The 20,249-nt window shown below is 37.9% G+C and overlaps 2 protein-coding genes across 4 annotated transcripts in view; one reads left to right on the forward strand and one right to left on the reverse strand.

Moving 5' to 3' along the window:
• Positions 1-19,630, forward strand: part of NDUFAF7 (NADH:ubiquinone oxidoreductase complex assembly factor 7) — a 26,995-nt gene extending 7,365 nt beyond the window's left edge. For 2 of the 3 annotated variants that reach the window (XR_004385503.1, XR_004385502.1), the window contains exons 3-12: positions 4,501-4,581; positions 5,376-5,486; positions 8,744-8,957; positions 9,908-9,966; positions 11,334-11,444; positions 13,234-13,377; positions 14,444-14,617; positions 15,141-15,427; positions 16,091-16,189; positions 19,535-19,630. Coding sequence is in view for 1 of the 3 variants with exons in the window: in XM_032881909.1 (XP_032737800.1) it covers positions 4,501-4,581; positions 5,376-5,486; positions 8,744-8,957; positions 9,908-9,966; positions 11,334-11,444; positions 13,234-13,377; positions 14,444-14,617; positions 15,141-15,353 (1,107 nt within the window). In the remaining 2 variants the exon portion in view is untranslated. Of the gene's footprint in view, positions 1-4,500; positions 4,582-5,375; positions 5,487-8,743; positions 8,958-9,907; positions 9,967-11,333; positions 11,445-13,233; positions 13,378-14,443; positions 14,618-15,140; positions 15,500-16,090; positions 16,190-19,534 lie in introns of those variants that run through there. The other variant, XM_032881909.1, reaches the window with a different exon arrangement.
• The window catches only part of PRKD3 (protein kinase D3), an 80,804-nt gene continuing 79,973 nt past the window's right edge, over positions 19,419-20,249 (reverse strand). The window contains exon 19 of the mRNA XM_032881908.1: positions 19,419-19,793. Coding sequence (XP_032737799.1) covers positions 19,620-19,793 — 174 coding nt within the window. The 3' untranslated portion in view covers positions 19,419-19,619. The remainder of the gene's footprint in view (positions 19,794-20,249) is intronic.

Raw genomic sequence — 20,249 nt, forward strand, 5'->3', positions numbered from 1 at the left:
ACAAATCCTTTGCCTCTTTGTTTAAATTTATTCCTAGGTATCTTATGATTTTGGGTACAATTGTAAATGGTATCAACTCCTTAATTTCTCTTTCTTCTCTCTTGTTGGTGTATAGAAATGCAACTGATTTCTGTGCATTGATTTTGTATCCTGCCACTTTACTGAATTCTTATATGAGTTCTAGCAGATTTGGAGTGGAATCTTTTGGGTTGTCCACATACAGTATCATATCATCTGCAAAGAATGAGAGTTTGACTTCTCCTTTGCTGATTTGGATGCCTTTTATTTCTTTTTGTTGTCTGACTGCTGAGGCTATGACTTCTAGTAGTATATTAAATAGCAGTGGTGATAGTGGACAGCCCTGCCATGGTCCTGACTTTAGGAGAAAAGCTTTCAGTTTTTCCCCATTGAGAATGATACTCGCTGTGAGTTTTTCATAGATGGCTTTTATGATATTGAGGTATGTACCCTCTATCCCTACACTGGGAAGAGTTTTAATCAAGAAAGACTGCTGTACTTTGTCAAATGCTTTTTCTGCATGTATTGAGAATATTATATGGTTCTTGCTCTTTCTTTTATTAATGCATTGTATCACATTGATTTGCGGGTGTTGAACCAACCTTGCAGCCCAGGAATAAATCACACTTGCTTGTGGTGAATAATCCTTTCAATATACTGTTGGACCCTATTGACTAGTATTTTGGTGAGAATTTTTGCATCCATGTTCATCAGGGATATTGGTCTGTAATTCTCCTTTTTGATGGGGGAGATGGGTTTTGTCTGGTTTTGGGATCAAGGTAATGCTGGCCTCATAAAATGAGTTAGGAAGTTTTCTTTTCATTTCCATTTTTTGGAACAGTTTCAGAAGAATAGATATTAATTCTTTAAATGTTTGATAATAGGGCTACCTGGTTGGCTCAGTGGATTAAAGCCTCTGCCTTCAGCTCAGGTCATGATCCTGGGGTCCTGGGATCGAGCCCTGTGTTAGGCTCTCTGCTCAGCAGGGAGCCTACTTCCTCCTCTCTCTCTCTGCCTGTCTCTCTGCCTATTTGTGATCTCTGTCAAATAAATAAAATCTTTGAAAAATAAAAAAAAATATAGGGAAAATCTTCATAACATTGAATTTGGCAATGATTTTTAAGTATGACATCAAAAACATAAACAAAAAAATACACATAAATTGGACATAATCAAAATTTAAAATGTACATCAAAAGACACTATCAAAAGAGTTAAAAAAAATAAATGTTTGATAATATTCCAATGGGAAGCTGCCTGGCCCTGGGCTCTTGTTTGTTGGGAGATTTTTGATGACTGCTTCAGTCTCCTTACTGGTTATGGGTTTGTTCAGGTTTTCTATTTCTTCCTGGTTTAATTTTGTTAGTTTATAGTCTTTAGGAATGCATCCATTTCTTCCAGATTGTCAAATTTGCTGGTGTATAGTTGCTCGTAATATGTTCTTATAACTGTTTGTATTTCTTTGATATTGGTTTTGATCTCTCCTCTTTCATTCATGATTTTATTAATTTGGGTCCTTTCTCTTTTCTTTTTGATACATCTGGTCAGGGGTTTATCAATCTCATTAATTCTTTTGAAGAACCAGCTCCTAGTTTCATTGATCTGTTCTACTGTTCTTTTGGTTTCTATTTCATTGATTTCTGTTCTGATCTTTATTATTTCTCTCTTCCTGCTGGTTTAGGCTTTATTTGTTGTTCTTTCTCCAGCTCCTTTAGGTGTAGGGTTAGGTTGTGTATTTGAGACCTTTGTTGTTTGTTGAGAAAGGCTTGTATTGCTATATACTCTCCTCTTAGGACTGTCTTTGCTGTATCTCAAAGATTTTGAACAGTTGTATTTTTATTTTCATTTGTTTCCATGAATTTTTAAAATTCCTCCTTAATTTCCTGGTTGACCCAGTTATTCTTCAGTAGATTGCTCTTTAGCCTCCATATTTGAGGTCTTTCCAACTTTTCTCTTGTGGTTAAGTTCTAGTTTCAAAGCATTGTCATCTGAAAATATGCAGAGAATGATCCCAATCTTTTGATACCAGTTGAGACCTGATTTGTGGCCCCGGATGTGATCTATCTGGAGAATGTTCCATGTGCACTAGAGAAGAATGTGCATTCTGTAGCTTTGGGATAGAATGTTCTGAATATATCTGTGATGTCCATCTGGTCCAATATGTCATTTAAAGCTTTTATTTCCTTGTTGATCTTTTGCTTAGATGATCGTCCATTTCAGTGAGGAGGGTGTTAATGTCTCCTCTATTACTGTATTATTGTCAGTGTGCTTCTTTGATTTTGTTATTAATTGGCTTAGATAATCGGCTGCTCCCATGTTAGGAGCATAAATATTTACAATTGTTAGATCTTTTTATTGGATAGACCCTTTAAGTATGATATAGTGTCCTTCCTCATCTCTTATTATAGTCTTTGGTTTAAAATGTAATTTCTCTGATACAAGGATTGCCACCCCATCTATCTTTTGATGTCCATTAGCATGATAAATTGTTTTCCACCCCCTCACTTTAAATCTGGAGGTGTCTTTGGGTCTGCAATGAGTCTCTTGCAGACAACATATCAAGGGGTCTTGCTTTTTAATTTAATCTGATACCCTGTATGTTTTGATTGGGGCATTTAGCCAATTTACATTCAGGTTGACTATCAAAAGATATGAATTTAGCGCCATCATATTGCCTGTAAGGTGACTGTTGCTGTATATTGTCTCTGTTCCTTTCTTGTCTGTGTTACTTTTGGGCTCTCTCTTTGCTTAGAGGACCCCTTTCAATATTTCCTGTAGGGCAGGTTTGGTGATTGCAAATACTTTTAGTTTCTGTTTGTCATGGACGTATCTCATGGTTTTAATTTGCATTTCCTTCATTAGCTTCTAACTGAAATTTAGCCTTTCTTTTATTATCAACATATCTCTTATTATCAACTTAACCACTGGCATCAGTACTTCCCATGATTTTAGCATCAGTGGAAATCAATAGTGATCATAGGTATCTCAGAATTCATTGTGCTCTTCCATACTTCAAAACTTTGTTACTTATTAGACCTCAGGCTTGGCTTTATTAATATATTCATAAGGATGCATATATCTTACTATATCACAAGTTTATTTTTTAAATATTGGATGAATATTTTTCAGTTTTTGGAGGAGGGGTAATCCTGTGTGCTTAAGTCCTGAATTTAAAAACATTCTATGAAGGGATCTGTGGTCTTCATCAGGCTACCACAGTGGCTCATAATGTGCCACAAAAACACTGCTGAAATGCTCATTTATGAAGAGAAAGAGAAAAGCTTGAGAGGAGATGCTCTATGAAGTGAAGTAGTTGTTTTTTTTGTTGTTGTTGTTTGACTCAAGTATATTTCTGCTGCTGAGAGAGGGAAGTTAAAGCTCTTAGAGAAGGGGGTGATAACAAGATCCTGGCCCATGAGAGCTGTGTGAGGAGAGATGATGATCCAGAGCACAGGTGGTGGGATTAGGCTTGGATAAGAGTGGAAGGTAAAGGCATTTCATCTTGAGTTCTGAGGAATGAATGGGAGCAGGTGGAAGCTGGTCAGGAAGCTGAGTAAGTCCTATTTTATAACATTCTTTACTTCCTTTTTGGGCAGAAGTCCAGGTCACCTGCTGAGTAGGGTAGTGGAAGAAGGAGCTTGAGGAGTACAGGAAATTTTCTAACAAAGAATTCTGGAGTATGTCTTGAAGTTTAGACAGTAAGCTTAACCTTGGGATAGGAGAGTAAATAAGATAGTCCTCTTCCCCAAGTAACTAAGCCTCTTGGTGAGGAATACAGACATATAAATAAATAAATACATAAAAGGAAGCACTGCTGTTAATCTGAGGTTGGAGGGCTGGAAGAGGAGGTTAGGGAAGGTGGCATTTGAGCAGATTCAATTTTATTGAGTATAAGGGTGCCAGGGAGAAATGTGTAGGAAGAAAGGAGAGTATTTGTAATGGCATGGATGTATGGATGAGCAGGGCTAATTAAAAAAGAGATATAAATATAAATTTTTACAGATATAATATAGATATAAATATTCATTTAGAAAAATGCATAAATCACAGGTGCATATAGCTTGATGAATTTTCACAAAGTGAACGCTCCCACGTAACGAGCATCTAGGTCAAGCAACAACATCACCAATAGGCAGGGCTAATTTGAAACAGATAGTGAGAATTTGGGAAAGGAGGCTGGAGGGAGGGCAGACAGGGTCTTACTGTGTTGGTTTGTGGGAGCAGGGAGGGGAGGGAAGTGGGATGGGATGTGAGGATGGACATGGCCTGGCTTTTTCCTTTATGGTCAAGGAGGGATCATGTTTCTGTCTGTTCTGGCACTTTGTAAAGTTTAAGTTACTGTGTTTATCTTGTTTGTTTAGAAGAGATTACTTTCTTACCAAATGATTATGTCATTGTATACATCATGTAAGATTTTAGAGGGGTAGTTTAAAAAGCATATTTGAAAGTTAATTTGTTTTCTCTACTTTCTCTTTTTACTCAGGGATATTATGTGTACCATGACATGCTAGGAGAAAAAGGAGATTTCATAACTTCACCGGAAATAAGTCAGATCTTTGGGGAGGTAATATTCAATGTAAACTATAAAAGAAACTAATATCACAAATATTTGGAAGCAGGTCACGTTGTACTCTTCTTTAATATAGTGTTATACAGCTTTGTTTTTGTGATTCAGGTTTCCTTTTTTTTTAAGTTTTCATTTTTAATCATATACATGCCGCAGAAATAGAGAACAATAGAGGAAAGAGAGATCAGTGAAGAGAGAGAGAAAAGGTGCAAAACACTAAGGAGTTAGTGGGGAGAGGCTCTAAAGCCCCTGCCCAAGATTGCACCATAGTCAGAGCAGAAGTCCCCTGTAACAAATTGTGAACTCTTTTTAGGGATTCTAGTTCATTGATTTCTGCATAAAAACCCCTTGTTAAATTTAGATATAGGAAATAGTAACTAAAAGGAAGTAGAATCCAGGTATTAAAAAATGTTAATTATGCATAAAAAGCCACGTAATTACTGAAATCATATGAATATGAAGAAAGGCATAACCCTATTCCATGTTTATTCGTTATCAAAGACTAGCACCTTCCTGTAAGTGATTCCTCTTACGTGTATTATGAGATCTCTTACAGGGGGAAGTGCCTTTTAACTGTTTTCTCCTGTTACTAAGCTTTCTAAGTGGTGTCTTTTCTAATGTCTCCATGAAGCTTCTGCGTGTGCATACATACATGTACATATTGAGTAACATACATACATAATTTGTTTGCAAACATTTTGCCTTCTGGCATAAAGTATGTATTTATGTGGAATTTTATATTGTGCTATACTTTTATAATACTTCAGTGTAGTTTTTTCCCCTTGTCACAGCTGCTAGGTATATGGTTCATTAGTGAATGGATGGCCACTGGAAAAAATGCAGCTTTCCAGCTTGTGGAATTGGGCCCAGGAAGGGGTACCCTCACAGGAGATATTTTGAGGGTAGGTAATGAAAGAATGTCTTTAGATCCTCATGTACTCATCTGAATCTGTGCTTTTGACTTGTGTGCAAACTCCATTGACTTCCTTGGCTTTTAGTCCTATCTCCTTAACCGCCTCTATTTCTCAGCTGAAGTACAACGTCAGAATAATACAATGAATGATAACTTACTGTTGTCTGTTTGTAATTTTTAAAAAATGAGGGTGGGAGAGAATGTGAAAGGTAGAAGTCAAAACATTTAGAAGACATTGGAAGCGTGTATTTGTCTTCTAAGTAGGAAAAGAGTTTTTGAATTGTATAAAAAGCAGAAGCCAGAAAGGAAAAGATAAATAGAAGGGTAATTTCAACTACATTAAAGAATTTTTTGTTCTTTTTTTTTTTTTTTTTTAAGATTTTATTTATTTGTCAGAGAGCACAAGCAGGGGGAGCAGTAGGCAGAGGGAGAAGCAGACTCCCCACTGAGCTCGGAGCCTGATGTGGGACTCGATCCCCGGGATCATGACCTGAGTCAAAGGCAGATGCTTAACTGACTGAGCCACCCAGGCATCCCGAATATTTTGTTCCTTAAAGAAATTAGGAACTTCTGTTCTTCAGAGACACTGTAAAGAGAGGGATAAGCCAAGCGGCAGAGTGGGAGGAGTTATTTACAACACATAACCTACAAGGAAGTGGTAGTTAGAATACATAAAGAATTCCTTTCAGTTGTTAAGGTGGTGACAGATAACTCAATAGAAAAGTCAGACTGAAGATGTGAACAGGCCCAGCATGAAAGAGGAAATCCACATGGGCAGGAAAAACAAAAAAATGCTCAGGCTGGTTGGGGGTCAGGGAAGTGAAAGTTAAAATCACAGTGACATACCACTGTACCCTCCAGTGAGAAGATTTGGTAGTACCAAGCGTTGGTGAGGATGGGGAGATTTGGCACAGAGGGGACTCTCAGACTGTAAGACCATGATTTGGGGTAAGCACTTTGGAGTGCTTATTAGGCATCATCTGCTAACGTCTATATTCTTCTACTGTGCGACCCAGCGGTTTTCCTGCTGGATATATGCCCTCCAGAAATGAGGGCATATATGTTCCAGGATGCATGTACAAGAAGACAGCATTGTTTAGAATAGCTGAAAAGCTGGAAACAACCCCAATGACTATCAGTGGGAAAATAGATCAATAAATTGTGATACAAGGGCGCCTGGGTGGCTCAGTGGGTTAAGCCTCTGCCTTCGGCTCAGGTCATGATCTCAGGGTCCTGGGATCGAGCCCCGCATCGGGCTCTCTGCTCAGTGGAGAGCCTGCTCCCCTCCCCACCCGTCTGCCTCTCTGCCTACTTGTGATCTCTGCCTGTCAAATAAATCAATAAAATCTTTAATAAATAAATAAATAAATAAATTGTGATACAGTCATACAGTGGAATGCCAAGGGTTGTGCAAATGTGTGAAATCACAGCAGAATGCACGATGTTCAGATGAAACTCAGCATCTTGTTGGGTAAAAACACCAATTTATACAAGAATTCATATCATTTGATTGTATTACATAAAATCCTTAAATAGTCAGCATTAAACAATATGTGTTTGGTGATTCAAATGTGTTCAGTAACATTTTTAAAGCAAAAGCGGGACGTATAAACTCCAGATTGAGAATGGTGGTTGAGCTCTGAGGGTGAGGGAGAACGTGGGGGCTCCAACAGGAAGGGTCAGGTCACTTCCCTTTAATCAGAGATAGCTGATATTTTTCCATGGATTGTTCTTTCTTCTATTCTACCTAATATTGTCTAAAAACATTAAAAAGGAGTTATTTAGGGTGCCTGGGTGGCTCAGTTGGTTAAGCGACTTTCAGCTTGGGTCATGATCCTGGAATCTTGGGATCGAGTCCCACATCGGGCTCCCTGCTCAGTGGGGAGTCTGCTGCTCCTTCTGACCCTCCCACTTCTCATGCTCTCTTTCTCCCTCATTCTCTCAAATAAAAAATAAAGAAAATGTGGCACTAATTTTTTTTTTTAAAAAAGGAGGAATTTGGTTTATAGTATATGATAAGTACTTGTATTTATTAAACTTTGATAGCTACACTGCTTTGGAATCCATTAGTCTTTTTTAGTTTATCTTAAGTGTATCTGGCAATTCATTGTAAAAAAAAAAACATATTCAGTATACATTTAAATGTCTTGGTGCTGTATGATTTTTGCTTGAAATTAGGAATCAAAGGCTTTTAAACAATTTGTAACATCTGACAGATAATCCTGATTATATCTATTGTCTTTGTGGGGCAATAGAAAAAAAACACTGATTTATGTTTCTGGAGCTCTATTTTATATCTCTTTAAATTGGCAAAGTCATTTGAATATTTAATAATTTGCTCAAATAATACTGTCTTGTTTCAAGTACTTTAAAAACAATCCCATAGCTCTTAAAATGTATAAAGGATACTTCCTTAGAACAAGTGTTAAGAACCTTAAAAAGCCAAAGAATTTAAAGGAATGTTAAGAAAATAGACATATTTACAGATTTGTTTTCATTTCTTGATCATAATTTCTGAAGGATTTTTCTCTTGGGAAGTTTTTCTCTTTGTAGTTTCATTTCAAAACAAAATTTGGAAAAATCGTGTCCTTACTATCAGTCTCTACCTACATATTTCAGATCTTAAAAGTAGGAGGCAAATCACCAATGAAAATTGAATTCAGATGAAAAATAATATTGATGTACTTTATGCTTTGACATTGAATTTTTAGCATTAAAATATTGATAAAATATTAGTATATTCCTTTTCCCCCATGTTTACAAGTTATAAAAATGTGTTTAGCTAAGAAAAAAATTAAAAATGTGAAAGAATTACGAAGTTTTTAGTGCCACTCAAATTTTATTTCCTGAAGATACAGTTTAAACATCTCAAAGATGAGATTATTTCATAGACATAGCGGCTTTATAAAATTAAGGGTATCTGTACGATTTATTTTCTTGTTCTTTTTAGATCCCTTAATCTGCTTATTTATTGGATGTTAAATCTTTAATTTTCATTTACTCGTCAGTCTAATTTTTATTTTAGGAAACCAAATCGTGTACTGTTCATCTCTTCTGTGGATAGTGTGTAATAGGTTGGTTATGATTCTCACAGACTGCTGGAGAGTGGCTTGTGTGGAGAGCAGATGCCTCCAAAACCAAATTTTATTCCTGTAACATGAGTGAATTATTGAGGTGAATGGTTAGAAAACCCCAAATCTGCCCAACCCATTGTATTTTGCCCTTTACCCCTTCTTTTGTCTTTAGGTGTTCAGTCAGCTTGGATCTGTGCTGAAAAACTGTGACATTTCAATACATCTGGTAGAGGTGAGCGAAAAATTGAGTGAGATTCAAGCTTTAACACTGACGGAAGAGAAGATCCCGCTAGAGCGGAGTGCTGGGTCCCCCGTACGTATGAGAGGCGTTACTAAAGCTGGGATTCCAATCTTGTGGTACCGAGATCTGCAGGATGTTCCAAAAGGTAATTCGTTCACACAACGTAATGCAATCATTTTGATTGCGTCCCGTCCCAGCAGTGATGGTGAGCAGAGCCACAGCGGGCGCGCTAGTAGACTGAGTTAGTGCTGCCAGGTCCCTGACTCATAGGGAAGAGCGAATCCTTTTCTCGAAAAGAGCACTGTATTAGAAAGTAACATGGCTCGCAATAGGAGCAGTGAATGTCCTGGGGTTTTGCAAAAATGACAGTGTCATCTCTGTTGTACCTTTTAGTTTTTCCTGACCCATAAGATAGCACTGATGGGGGTGGGGATGCGGGGCCCTGACGGACCTCTTGATCTCAGCTCAGGTCTTGATCTCAGGGTCATGAGTTATGGTCCCACATCAGGCTCCTCACTGGAACCTACATAAAGAAAAGAAAAAAGAAAGAAAAAGAAAAAGAAAAAAGAAATCGTGGGATACAGATAGGACGCAGCGCTGGTGGGTTTAGTTTAACTGTCTTCATCTTTTGACCGTTCTTGCTGGCCTTTTCGTGGGGAGGGAAAATCCCTGCACTGGGCGGTGGAGGCCCTGCTCACACCTGCAGGGGCGCCCTGGTCTCGGGGAAGCCATCTCAGCAGGCCTCCGCTCAGCTGTCTCCGATGATGTTAGCAAGTTCAAAGCCTCTTGGAGCTAACAAGTTAGAGTCCTGATTTCTTTCATGCCTGGTGAGGGATAAAAGATTTAACTGATTCTTGAGACATTCTGGTTGTCTGATCCTGCTGTGTGGAGAATGAACTGCAATGTTCTTCTCCGTTCTGCACAGTAGGTGAAGACGTGAGGGGATGATTGTCCGTAGACATGGCTGTGGGAGCCCCTGGGTTCCCACGCAAAATACTAGCATTTTCTTTTCTTTTTTTTTTTGAGTGTTTGAAAAGAAAGATTTAAGTATTGCCTTAAAAATGCTGAAAGTTTTTTCCTTCTGTTTTTAAATAGGGTACAGCTTTTATCTGGCACATGAATTTTTTGACGTTCTTCCTGTGCATAAGTTTCAGGTATTGATGGGATAAAGTCATTAATTGAATAGCAAAAGGCTTTATGTTGAAGGAAAAACATTTATGGTATTTCATTATTGTTGACGGTGACTATATTTGGAATTCCGATGAATAGAAATAATTGAAAAGCAAAAGTCAAGTATTAAGTAGAACCTTCATTCTCTTAGGATAACTAGTAAGAATGCTTATTTCTCCAGGGATAAAGATGTGCACGAATTTAAGATGGTAAATGGCTATAGTACAAGGAAGGGTTACATTTAGCAAATAGCTTTCATATCCAAAGACTAAAATGTTTCGTCATTGAAGTTGAAGTGAAAGTTCAGATTTGGTGGTAGTGTATGTGCGCCAGTAGTTTCTGAGGCTGAGAGCGCGTACTGATTTGTTAGCGGAGGCTTCAGAGTCTGCTCTCTGCTGTTGGGGGCGCCTGCCCTGCTGCTCATTTTCTCTCTGTGGCTCCGCCTCTTATCTCGCCAACACCAGTTCACGCCTTCCAGTCGACTCTTACTGTTCAAAGGAAATGAAGTATTGCCTTTTTAAATTTTTTTTTAACATATGACATATTATTAGCCCCAGGGGTACAGGTCTGTGAATCAGCAGGTTTACACACTTCACAGCACTCACCATAGCACATACCCTCCCCAGTGTCCATAACCCCACCACCCTCTCCCTACCCCTCTCCCCCTGGCAACCCTCAGTTTGTTTTGTGAGATTAAGAGTCTCTTATGGTTTGTCTCCCTCCCGATCCCATCTTGTTTCATTTCTTCTTTTCCTTCCCCCCAATGCCCCCCCCCGCAAGTTGCTTCTCCACTTCCTCCTATCAGGGAGAGCATATGATAGTTGTCTTTCTCTGATTGACTTATTTCGCTAAGCATAATACCCTCTAGTTGCGACAACCCACATCTTAACAAATGGCAAGATTTCATTTCTTTTGATGGCTGCATAGTATTCCATTGTATATATATACCACATCTTCATCCATTCATCTGCTGATGGACATCTAGGTTCTTTCCATAGTTTGGCTGTTGTGGACATTGCTGCTATAAAATTCGCGTGCACATGCCCCTTCGGATCACTACATTTGTATCTTTAGGGTAAATACCCAGTAGTGCAATTGCTGGGTCGTATGGTAGCTCTATTTTCAACTTCTTGAGGCACCTCCATGCTTTTTCCAGAGTGGTTGCACCAGCTTGCATACCAACAGTGTAGGAGGGTTCCCCTTTCTCCACAGTATTGCCTTTTTTTGAGTGGTAAAGTAAATGTCATCTGTTGTGTATGGTAGGAGGAGAAAAATAATAAGTTACTTTTAGTAGAGGCAATTTGAGAAAAAACTGATAAAAATGTGTTTTTATGCATTATTTTGTGTTCAGAAAACACCCCAGGGGTGGCGAGAAGTACTCATTGATATCGACCCACAAGTTTCTGATAAGCTGCGGTTTGTTTTGGCGCCTGGTGTCACGCCAGCAGAAGTCTTCATACAAGTAGGAAGTTTTTTCTTCTTACTTTATTGCCAACCAAATCTTCATAGTCTCGTTATCTGAGTTCCTGTTTTAGCATTCCCTTTTTTTTTTTTTTTAAGGATTTTATTTATTTATTTGACAGAGATCACAAGTAGGCAGAGAGGCAGGCAGAGAGTGGGGGGAAGCAGGCTCCCTGCTGAGCAGAGAGCCCGATGAGGGGCTCAATCCCAGGACCCTGGGATCATGACCTGAGCCAGAGGCAGAGGGTTTAACCCACTGAGCCACCCAGGTGCCCCGTTTTAGCATTCCTTCCTTGATGGGGCAAGGGGAGAGTTGCTTATAAGACATGAGGTGCTTTTTATTAATAGTGATCGAGTCAGGAGCCTAGGTCAGATCATCTCAGGAAGGCATGACCTGAACGCCCTGTGAGGAGGAATGTAGTAAGTGCTTACTCAGGCATGTCCTGCCCCTTTCCCCTTTCCCTCAGTTCCCTGTGACATGGTCATAGTAGCATCTGCCTGTCCAGAAGAGTTTGAGGTGTGTGAAAACTATTTATTGAGCACTTTGTATGTATTCCTCTTAATTTTCTCATTTAATGCTCAAAACTTTATGAATTTATTAGTTTAATTAAATAAGTTTGATACTAGATGGCCAGAATGGTGCGTTTGCTGCTGCTTTCTGTTGGCCTCAAGGAGTAATAGCAAGAGTCTTTCTAACTTGGGGTCATGTGTAGGGGTCCAAAAAACGCTATGCTTGTCAGGAATCTTTAGGCTTAGATTGCCTGTTTTATTTATTTTTTTAAATCAGGAATGGTGGTGATTTTTAATAGTTTACAGCTACAGTATCTAATCATATATATATAGTTACAGACAATAAATATCCATACGGCAAAATATTTACCTCTAGACAGACAAAAAATATCTTTGCAACTAAATAAACAGCTTTAAGTAATAATGAATAAAAATAGAAGCTGAGGTAATTTTTCATCTAAAGTGATTATAGCCTATATTAGGGGCACTTGGGTGACTCAGTTGGTTAAGCATCTGCCTTTGGCTTAGATCATGATCTGTGGGACCTGAGATTGAGCCCCCTGTTGGACTCCCTGCTCGGCGGGGAGTCTGTTTCTCCCTCTCCTCCCTGTTAATGTTCTCTTCACTCCTTCAAATAAATAAAATCTTAAAAAAAATAAAGTAACTATAGCCTATGTTAAAACACTCTAATTTTAAGAGTTCAAATAATTACGAAAGCCTTGTTTCATAACTAAAAATATAACTAATACACATTTTCAAACTAAACAAAAAATATTTTAATTATAGATAGGTAAAATAGATTATTGCTGAAATTCAATCATGACATTTTATATATATATATATATGTATGTATGTATTTACTTATTTGGGGCAATTAATTTGGGGACTTTGTTGATAGCCTGACCTTTTAACAATAAAAAAGTGAAATTCATGAAAACTTTCTAAGAATCTACATATTATCCTAATGCAAATTACATATATGTACATGGGGTTTTCATTCTGGATGAGCAGTCCATTCTCTTTCTTTAAAAACTATATCCCAGCTATGTAAAACTGCTTAATTTCTCTTAAAGGATCATTTCTTAATAAGATGTACACTGGTATGAGAAGGGCATTTTGAAACTTCCTTAGATGGTGAAACGTGAAAGGTTGAGTGTGGACAACATAATGCATATGGAGAAGGAATTTATTTTTATTGTAACTAAGAAATGCTCATTGTACAAAAACCCTAAGGAAACTGTTTTCAGTAATGCATTTGGATTTACCTGTTCCCTTATTAGCGTGATGAAATGAGGGATCACGTGGAAGTGTGTCCTGAGGCCGGTGTTATCATTCAGGAGCTTTCTCAGCGCATCGCACTAACCGGAGGTGCAGCACTGATCGCCGATTATGGTCATGAGGGAACCAAGACAGACACCTTCAGGGTATGTATGACTCAGGAACATGACTTCCCATCAGTTCATTGGTATCATCTCTGAAGTTGTTAACATTTGAAGCTCACTGAAGATCTTTACCTTTGCTTTCTATGGTGCCTAGCCTTGTAGTATTACAGTGTTTATAGTGAATATTAATACATATTATCATTACCCTTAACCATAGGATTTCACCTTCCAGACTAGCCTTGGAACAGGGTCTGAATCGTCTACATTCTGCTTCAGCTGCAGAACCTAGGTCTGCATAGATCCTACTTAGCATCTGAATAATACAAATGGGAAGATTTTCTTAAAGTTAAGAATTTCCCCCCTCCATTAAAAAAAAATTTTTAGTACTTCTATGCAAATTTGATTTAGCTACTATGATCAGACTTTTCCTATCATATTTTCAATCTTTTTTCCTTTCTAGATGTATTCTTTTATTCTACCTGAGCATCCTTCCTTATGTTCTTTATCAGTTGTGTTGAATATCCTTTAATTGAAATACATTTCAGTGAATACTACTATTAGTCATTTTCTAGATCTGTGGTTCTCAAGTTCTAATTTTATTGTATCTTAAAAACAAAACAAAACAAAACACCCCTGGAATTTTTTTTAAAACATGCTGATTCCCTAGCCTTCCCTCCAGGATTTGGATTCAGTAGGTCTGGGCAGTGCAGTAACGTGGGCTCAGGAGATTCTGGTGCGCGTAGTTGATGGATACACCTTGTCAAACACCATCTAGAGTCTGTTGAAAGTTTAACTTGATTCTAGTAAGAAACAAGTTAACACCCATGGAGAACTGATGGGATCTCTACTCCATCACCACAAGCAGTAATGAAATGTGAAAGGCAGCATTTCCAGGCACCCAGTGTCGCACTTTATGTCAGATTTTGCACATAGCATCTCCTTTGAGGAAAGGGTGCTCCTATATTAAGAGTTTATAAACCACTGACTTAGGCTATGTTTTTCTTTCCAACAGTTAGGTAAAGTATACTAAAATGATAGAATTTCTTGAATTTTGATAATAATAACCATAAAGGGACAAAAACTTATCATTTTAAAAATTGTGTTCAAGGGGTTTTGTGGCCACAAGCTTCATGATGTCCTGACTGCCCCTGGAACGGCGGACCTCACAGCCGATGTGGACTTCAGTTATCTGCGCAGAATGGCAGGGGGACAAGTAGCTTCTCTCGGGCCAATAAAACAACAGATGTTTTTAAAAAATATGGGCATTGATGTCCGGCTGAAGGTAATGATTTATTTCAGGATCATTAAATATTTTTATTTTGTAGTATTTCATAAAAACGTTTCAAGTGATAAGATCCCCCAGCCTCAGTGCTCTTCTCCGTCAGCAGGCCTGGATACTGTGGTCTTTCTGGTAGCATTGGGCCTGGTGCAGCCGGGCTGCCCGGGCTGGGGCCACCGAGCACGCCCCTGCATCTCCACACGAGCTAGCATGAAGACTTTGAATAGTGTTCATGCCCAGTAGGAAAAGTTGACTGTGTTTATGGGGATAATTTTACAAGGGTCCTGAAGACATCTTAACTCTTCAGTGAAAATCAAACCACCGGGTAATGTTTGTTAAACATACAAATCCACAGGTTTGGGTCTTAGCAACCTATGTTTTTAATAAGCACCCCATGATTCTAAGGCAGGTAAGGAGAAATCCCACGTGAAGTCCTGCTTTACTGAGCAGCCAATGGTCATTAGCATTGCTGCATGTAACCAGGAATCCTTCTAGTTATTTTTACTAATAAGTTTTTTCTTTTCAGGTTCTTTTAGACAAATCAGATGAGCCAGCCAGACAGCAGTTACTTCAGGGGTATGATATGTTAATGAATCCTCAGAAGATGGGAGAAAGATTTAATTTTTTTGCCTTGCTGCCTCATCAGAGACTTCATGGGAGAAGCCATCCGATGGATGCGTGCCAGTCAAAGCCCTCTGTGTCACCCGTAGCTGGGTTTGGTGAACTTACCTGGCGGTGATCTCAGTGTGGTCATTTTACCCCTAAGTCTGCCTAAGAAAGCAAAATAAAGGGAATGTGTTTCATATATCACAGGTAAAATAAGTATTACAATATTTTATGTCTTTATCACCAATAAAAATGGACTGTCTTACATACAGTACAATTAAATATTGATCTTTTATGGCTGTGTCTAGCTTTTGGCACAATGAAACAAGTTACTGAGAAACTAAGTGTCCTTTATTAAGGCTAGTTGCTGTATTTTTATTTTAAAAAATAAACATGAACACTGACTGGTTTAGCAAAAACTGAAACCTAACTGGCCTTTCATAGGGAATGGATTAAATAGAACTATCCATATATTATTTTTTAAAAATGAGGTAGAGCAGTATGTTCTGACTCATCTCTAAGAATGTGGGAAGTGAAAAAAGTATAGTGGAGAATGTTTTATAGTTATGATTCCATTTTTGTTGGGGGAAAAGCTACATTTAAAGAAATGCTTGTAACTAATCTCATAAAAATTAATACATTAGTGCAGACTGGTTGTTTTCTGTGGTGGTTACTTGTATATAAAATGTAAGGAAAGGATGCCTAGTAATCACTATTAAATATCCCATTGTGGAGTGGGTTTTCGGGGTGGAAATTGTTCTCCTTTGTGGTAAATTTTCTACCCTCTACTTCTGTGAATTTTATAATTAAAAAACTTTAGGGGTGCCCAGGTGGTTCAGTCTGAGTGTCTGACTTTTGATTTCAACTTAGGTCATGGTCTCGGGGGTTGTGGGATCTCCAGTCCCACGTCAGGCTCCATACGCAGCGTGGAGTTTGCTTGGGAGTCTCCCTCTCCCTCTCTCAAAATAAGTAAGTAAAATCTTAAAAAAATATTTAAGTGCCAGTAAAACTAGTAAACCTAACATGTACCTGAAATAGGAGTTAGAGTAAATGCAGACTATGTTAGCAGGAATCATTTTCTGATCTGAACTAATTCTCCCTCATTTTCAGATAAATGTCAAGTTTTCATTCTGTAAATTCTCATTTTTTGGTTCACAGAACCTTTATATTAATACCAGACATATACCTTCTGAAGAATTATTATATTGGCAATAAAAATTTACAGTGAGATTAAAGGAAAAGAGTATGAGATCTATGTTTTGAATTTATAGCTTAACTATATTGAAAGTTCACTGGCAGAGTGATCAGTTCTTGGCTTTCTGTTGCTTATTTGGCTTAACTCAGAACAGGACTAGTATTCTATGTCTTACTCTAAAGTAGGAAGATAGAGAGACGGCTTGTTTTTCACATACTGCCCCACCTTGCACCACTCATAATCACCTTTACTTTTTTCCAAAGACTTGGCTGGTGAATTTTTGGAAGGTGAAAATGCCCAACATTGGTCCCTCTTAGTTGTTTAATAGTTTTTTTAATTAATGGGAGGAATCAGGCAATGCCTTGTGTCTTAAAACCTAGAAAATTTACTTTGAATGGCATTTGGCTTATTTAAGTCTTACAGAAGTTACAATAGTTGAATATTTAATGGTAGCTCCTGAAAGCTTTGTAGTTATAATTATTCTAAACTTTCATGCCAAGAAATAAGACCTCCAGATAATTACCTCAAATTTCATATAAAATTGAAATAATGAGTTATTTTTTATTTTAGGTAGTTAAAAAAAATCAGTGTTTTAAATATAGCATTAGTTCCATTTACAAATACTATTTCCAAAATAATACTTTTATCAAGGCCTGGGAAAATAACACAACCAAGTAAAATTTTCTTTGGATACCTCTATTAGAGATAATGCTCAGGTTTTCACATGGAAAAGTATGGTGATATGGAAATACATTTTATTATCAAGCTTCTTTGAGGATATTTACAAAAAGTGGGATGTAACAAAAAATATAAAAATGTACGGAACAGTGTCATTATAGACTACTTTGTACATTATCAAATGTTTCTAACAATTCTTATGCAAAAACAACTTCAAGACAAAAAAAGGTTATGCAGGTTATACAGTATCTGGAGTAAATGACAACTCCAAATTATCTGACAGTGCCTTTACAAATTTTTTTAGAAAACTTCTTATGCATTCAACAATACAAAGAGTGCAATTAATTTCATGGCTTGTAAAGTTTGATTATGTAAGTATAGCAAACATCATTCCAGTTAATTTTCATCTTAGGCAATAAAACCAAAACCACAATAGGGTGCCTCGGGACTCAGAATTACTCCATTTTCGTACGTTGGTATAAACTTACTTTGGACAGATTTGGGGAAGTCATCCTTTAGCACAGAGAAAATACATTTCTAAAAGGTTTTGCAAAATTTGACTAAATTTTTTAACCTCCCGTAGGAGATTGAATACTATGAGATATGGTGGAGAGTATGAGTAGGCAGTGCAGCACAGTGGTTGGGGGGTGGAGGGGAACAGAGGGACGGGAGCCACACTGCCAGGGTTCACGTCCATATACAGTGACCCTCCACAGCTGGTTACTTAATCTTCCTGTGCTTCAGTTTCCTGATCTGTGAGATGAAGTCCATAATGCACGTACCTTGTTACTGTTGTGAGGGTAGTAAGTAAAAATGTGTAAAGAGCTCAGAACACAGGAGACTGCATAGTGGCTCCTCTCTCAACGGTACTCTCAGCCTAGATAACGGTGTAGCTTCCGGGCTCTCTCAAGGCCCTCTCTGGCTCCAGCTATTTGTATCCAGGGACATTCTTTTGCTACCTCATTCAGTGGGACAATGTTACCTAATGCTTTTATAGTTCTTAGTTTATTGAGTACGAATATCTTCATACATAGCCCAGCTTCACAACAGCATTGTGAGAAGGTAGAGGCAAGAATTATGGTCTTCATTTTACAGATTGAGATCTTGAGGCTCAGATTGAAGCCCAGACTTAAGACCAGATTTTCTGACTCCAAATCTTTTGCTCTTTTTTTTGGGGGGGGGGGTGGGTGGGAATAGTTTGCAGTGATTACTGTGGAATGAGAAACAAAAAGCCACTAGTTTTTTTAAAATAAGGGGGTGGTCCCAGATCTTAAACTTTTTGGGGAGAGAAAACTATTATTAACTTTTTAAAAGCTATGAAAAAGTCTAACCTCTTAAACATTGTATCTGAGTAGAAAAACACTTCTTTAGTGGGCTGCTGGTGCTGAAATGTTAAAAAAAAAAATAAGGGTAGGGCTACAGTATTAGCAGAGCAAATGAAAGAGTAAAATAAATGCTTCATGCTCAACCCACCTACTCCCCCAAACTGCTTAAAAGAACTGATTTAAAAACATTCCAGATATCTGTAAACCCTTCCTATAAACTAAGGGAAGAAAAAAAGGATACACTCTTTGCTGTTCTCTGTAGCATTAACTGATCCTGCACTGGCCTTACTTTTAATAATTTTCTTCCTCAAATTATTCAACTCTGTAAAGATAAACTGTGTAAGAAAAGTTCAGCTCTTTACTCACTGAACGCTGGAAGCCAGCTGCGGCATTACGGTGGTCCAGTGGGAACTTGAGGACAGAGCAGATGCTGAGCGAGGAGCAGACAGACCAGCAGGCCCTCCTCCAGGTTCTGCGACACCAACTGGCCCAAATTATCTTAGAGGCTGTTCCAACATACAAAGGGGACGAACTTAATTTTTATGTTGTAGAGAGCATATTAAGAGTTCAGCTCCAAAGGTTAGGGATCATGGTTTTGACTCTTGACTCACCTAAGAAAAAAAAAAAAAAGAAAAAAGAAAAAAAAAAAAAAGAAGGTAAAACAGCCTAGCATCTGGGAAACATTTCTAGGCACCTACGAAAAACCCCTCAGGTCTCTGGTTAAACAAATGCCTAGAGCCTGCAGAGGAAATCTCAGGCTGGTGGCCCCTCCTCAGTTAGCTTTTAAATGCAAACCTGCTTAGAACTCTTACATGATTTGATCAAGATATTCAATGGCTGGACCAAGCCTTCCTTTTTCTCCTTTTTAAAAAACAGTGTAAGAACATTTGGAAAGGGAAGATAAATTAAATGCCACTATAGTACTAAAGTGAAGGATTAGGAAAAAATAAAAAAACCAGTCATTACTATGCTATAAAAATTTATGAAATGCTTCATCTTGGTTCCATTGTGTATTTTTATTACTCAGTTTCCCCTCTTGTATCTACTCATAATGAACTACAGTACTGGTGTCACTGATTGCTTATCCTATTTCCCCATGTCTTTGCACCCTTGCAGATGACAACCTACAAACAACAGTTGTGCAGTAAAACATCAGTACATAAAATGAAATCCTTCCTTATTGAAGTTAGCTCTTTGATAATTAAGGATCTTCTTCCATATCATCTGGATTGGGAGCCATAATGAAGTGCTTTGGGTATACAAGATTGTGGGTGTATGCATGTATTTCCCAGCGGGCATCGTCACTTTCATGTGTAATGTAACGTTCACCGATGCGAGTTTCAAATTCTCTAAGGTCAAGCCAAGTCTGATAGTCCTAGAAAAAAAATGAGGTGATTATAAAGTATAAAAGTAACAAAATACTGTGAACTTTTTTTCTTAGCGCCGTAGTCACAGAATTGACAACCTAAACCCAATACCAAAAGTACTTGCTAAACTGTAAGTTCCATTTGTAATATTTAAATTAGCAACGTTAAATACTTTTTCAAATTTAGAATCTCTAATAAAGTGTCCAGTTTCTACAACTAAAAAAAAAAAATTGCCTGAGGCTTCTGAGATGGCTAATAATAATCACTAAAACATCCTGTTCTATACTCTGACCGTACACCCACACATTACTCCTCAAACTAGGGGAAAGTACTTAGGGTAATTTAATAATCATGGAGACTGACTAAGTCTGCATTTGTTTTGAAGTTACTACTACTCCCTACTCCCTTTAAAACAGTTCTAAAGCTTCCCTTTACTCTGAAGTTTGGGGGTATCTTTTGACAGA

This window comes from Lontra canadensis, unplaced genomic scaffold (assembly GCF_010015895.1).
Source record: "Lontra canadensis isolate GAN:19392208 unplaced genomic scaffold, GSC_riverotter_1.0 scaffold78, whole genome shotgun sequence".
In the NCBI taxonomy this organism is placed as follows: domain Eukaryota; kingdom Metazoa; phylum Chordata; class Mammalia; order Carnivora; family Mustelidae; genus Lontra; species Lontra canadensis.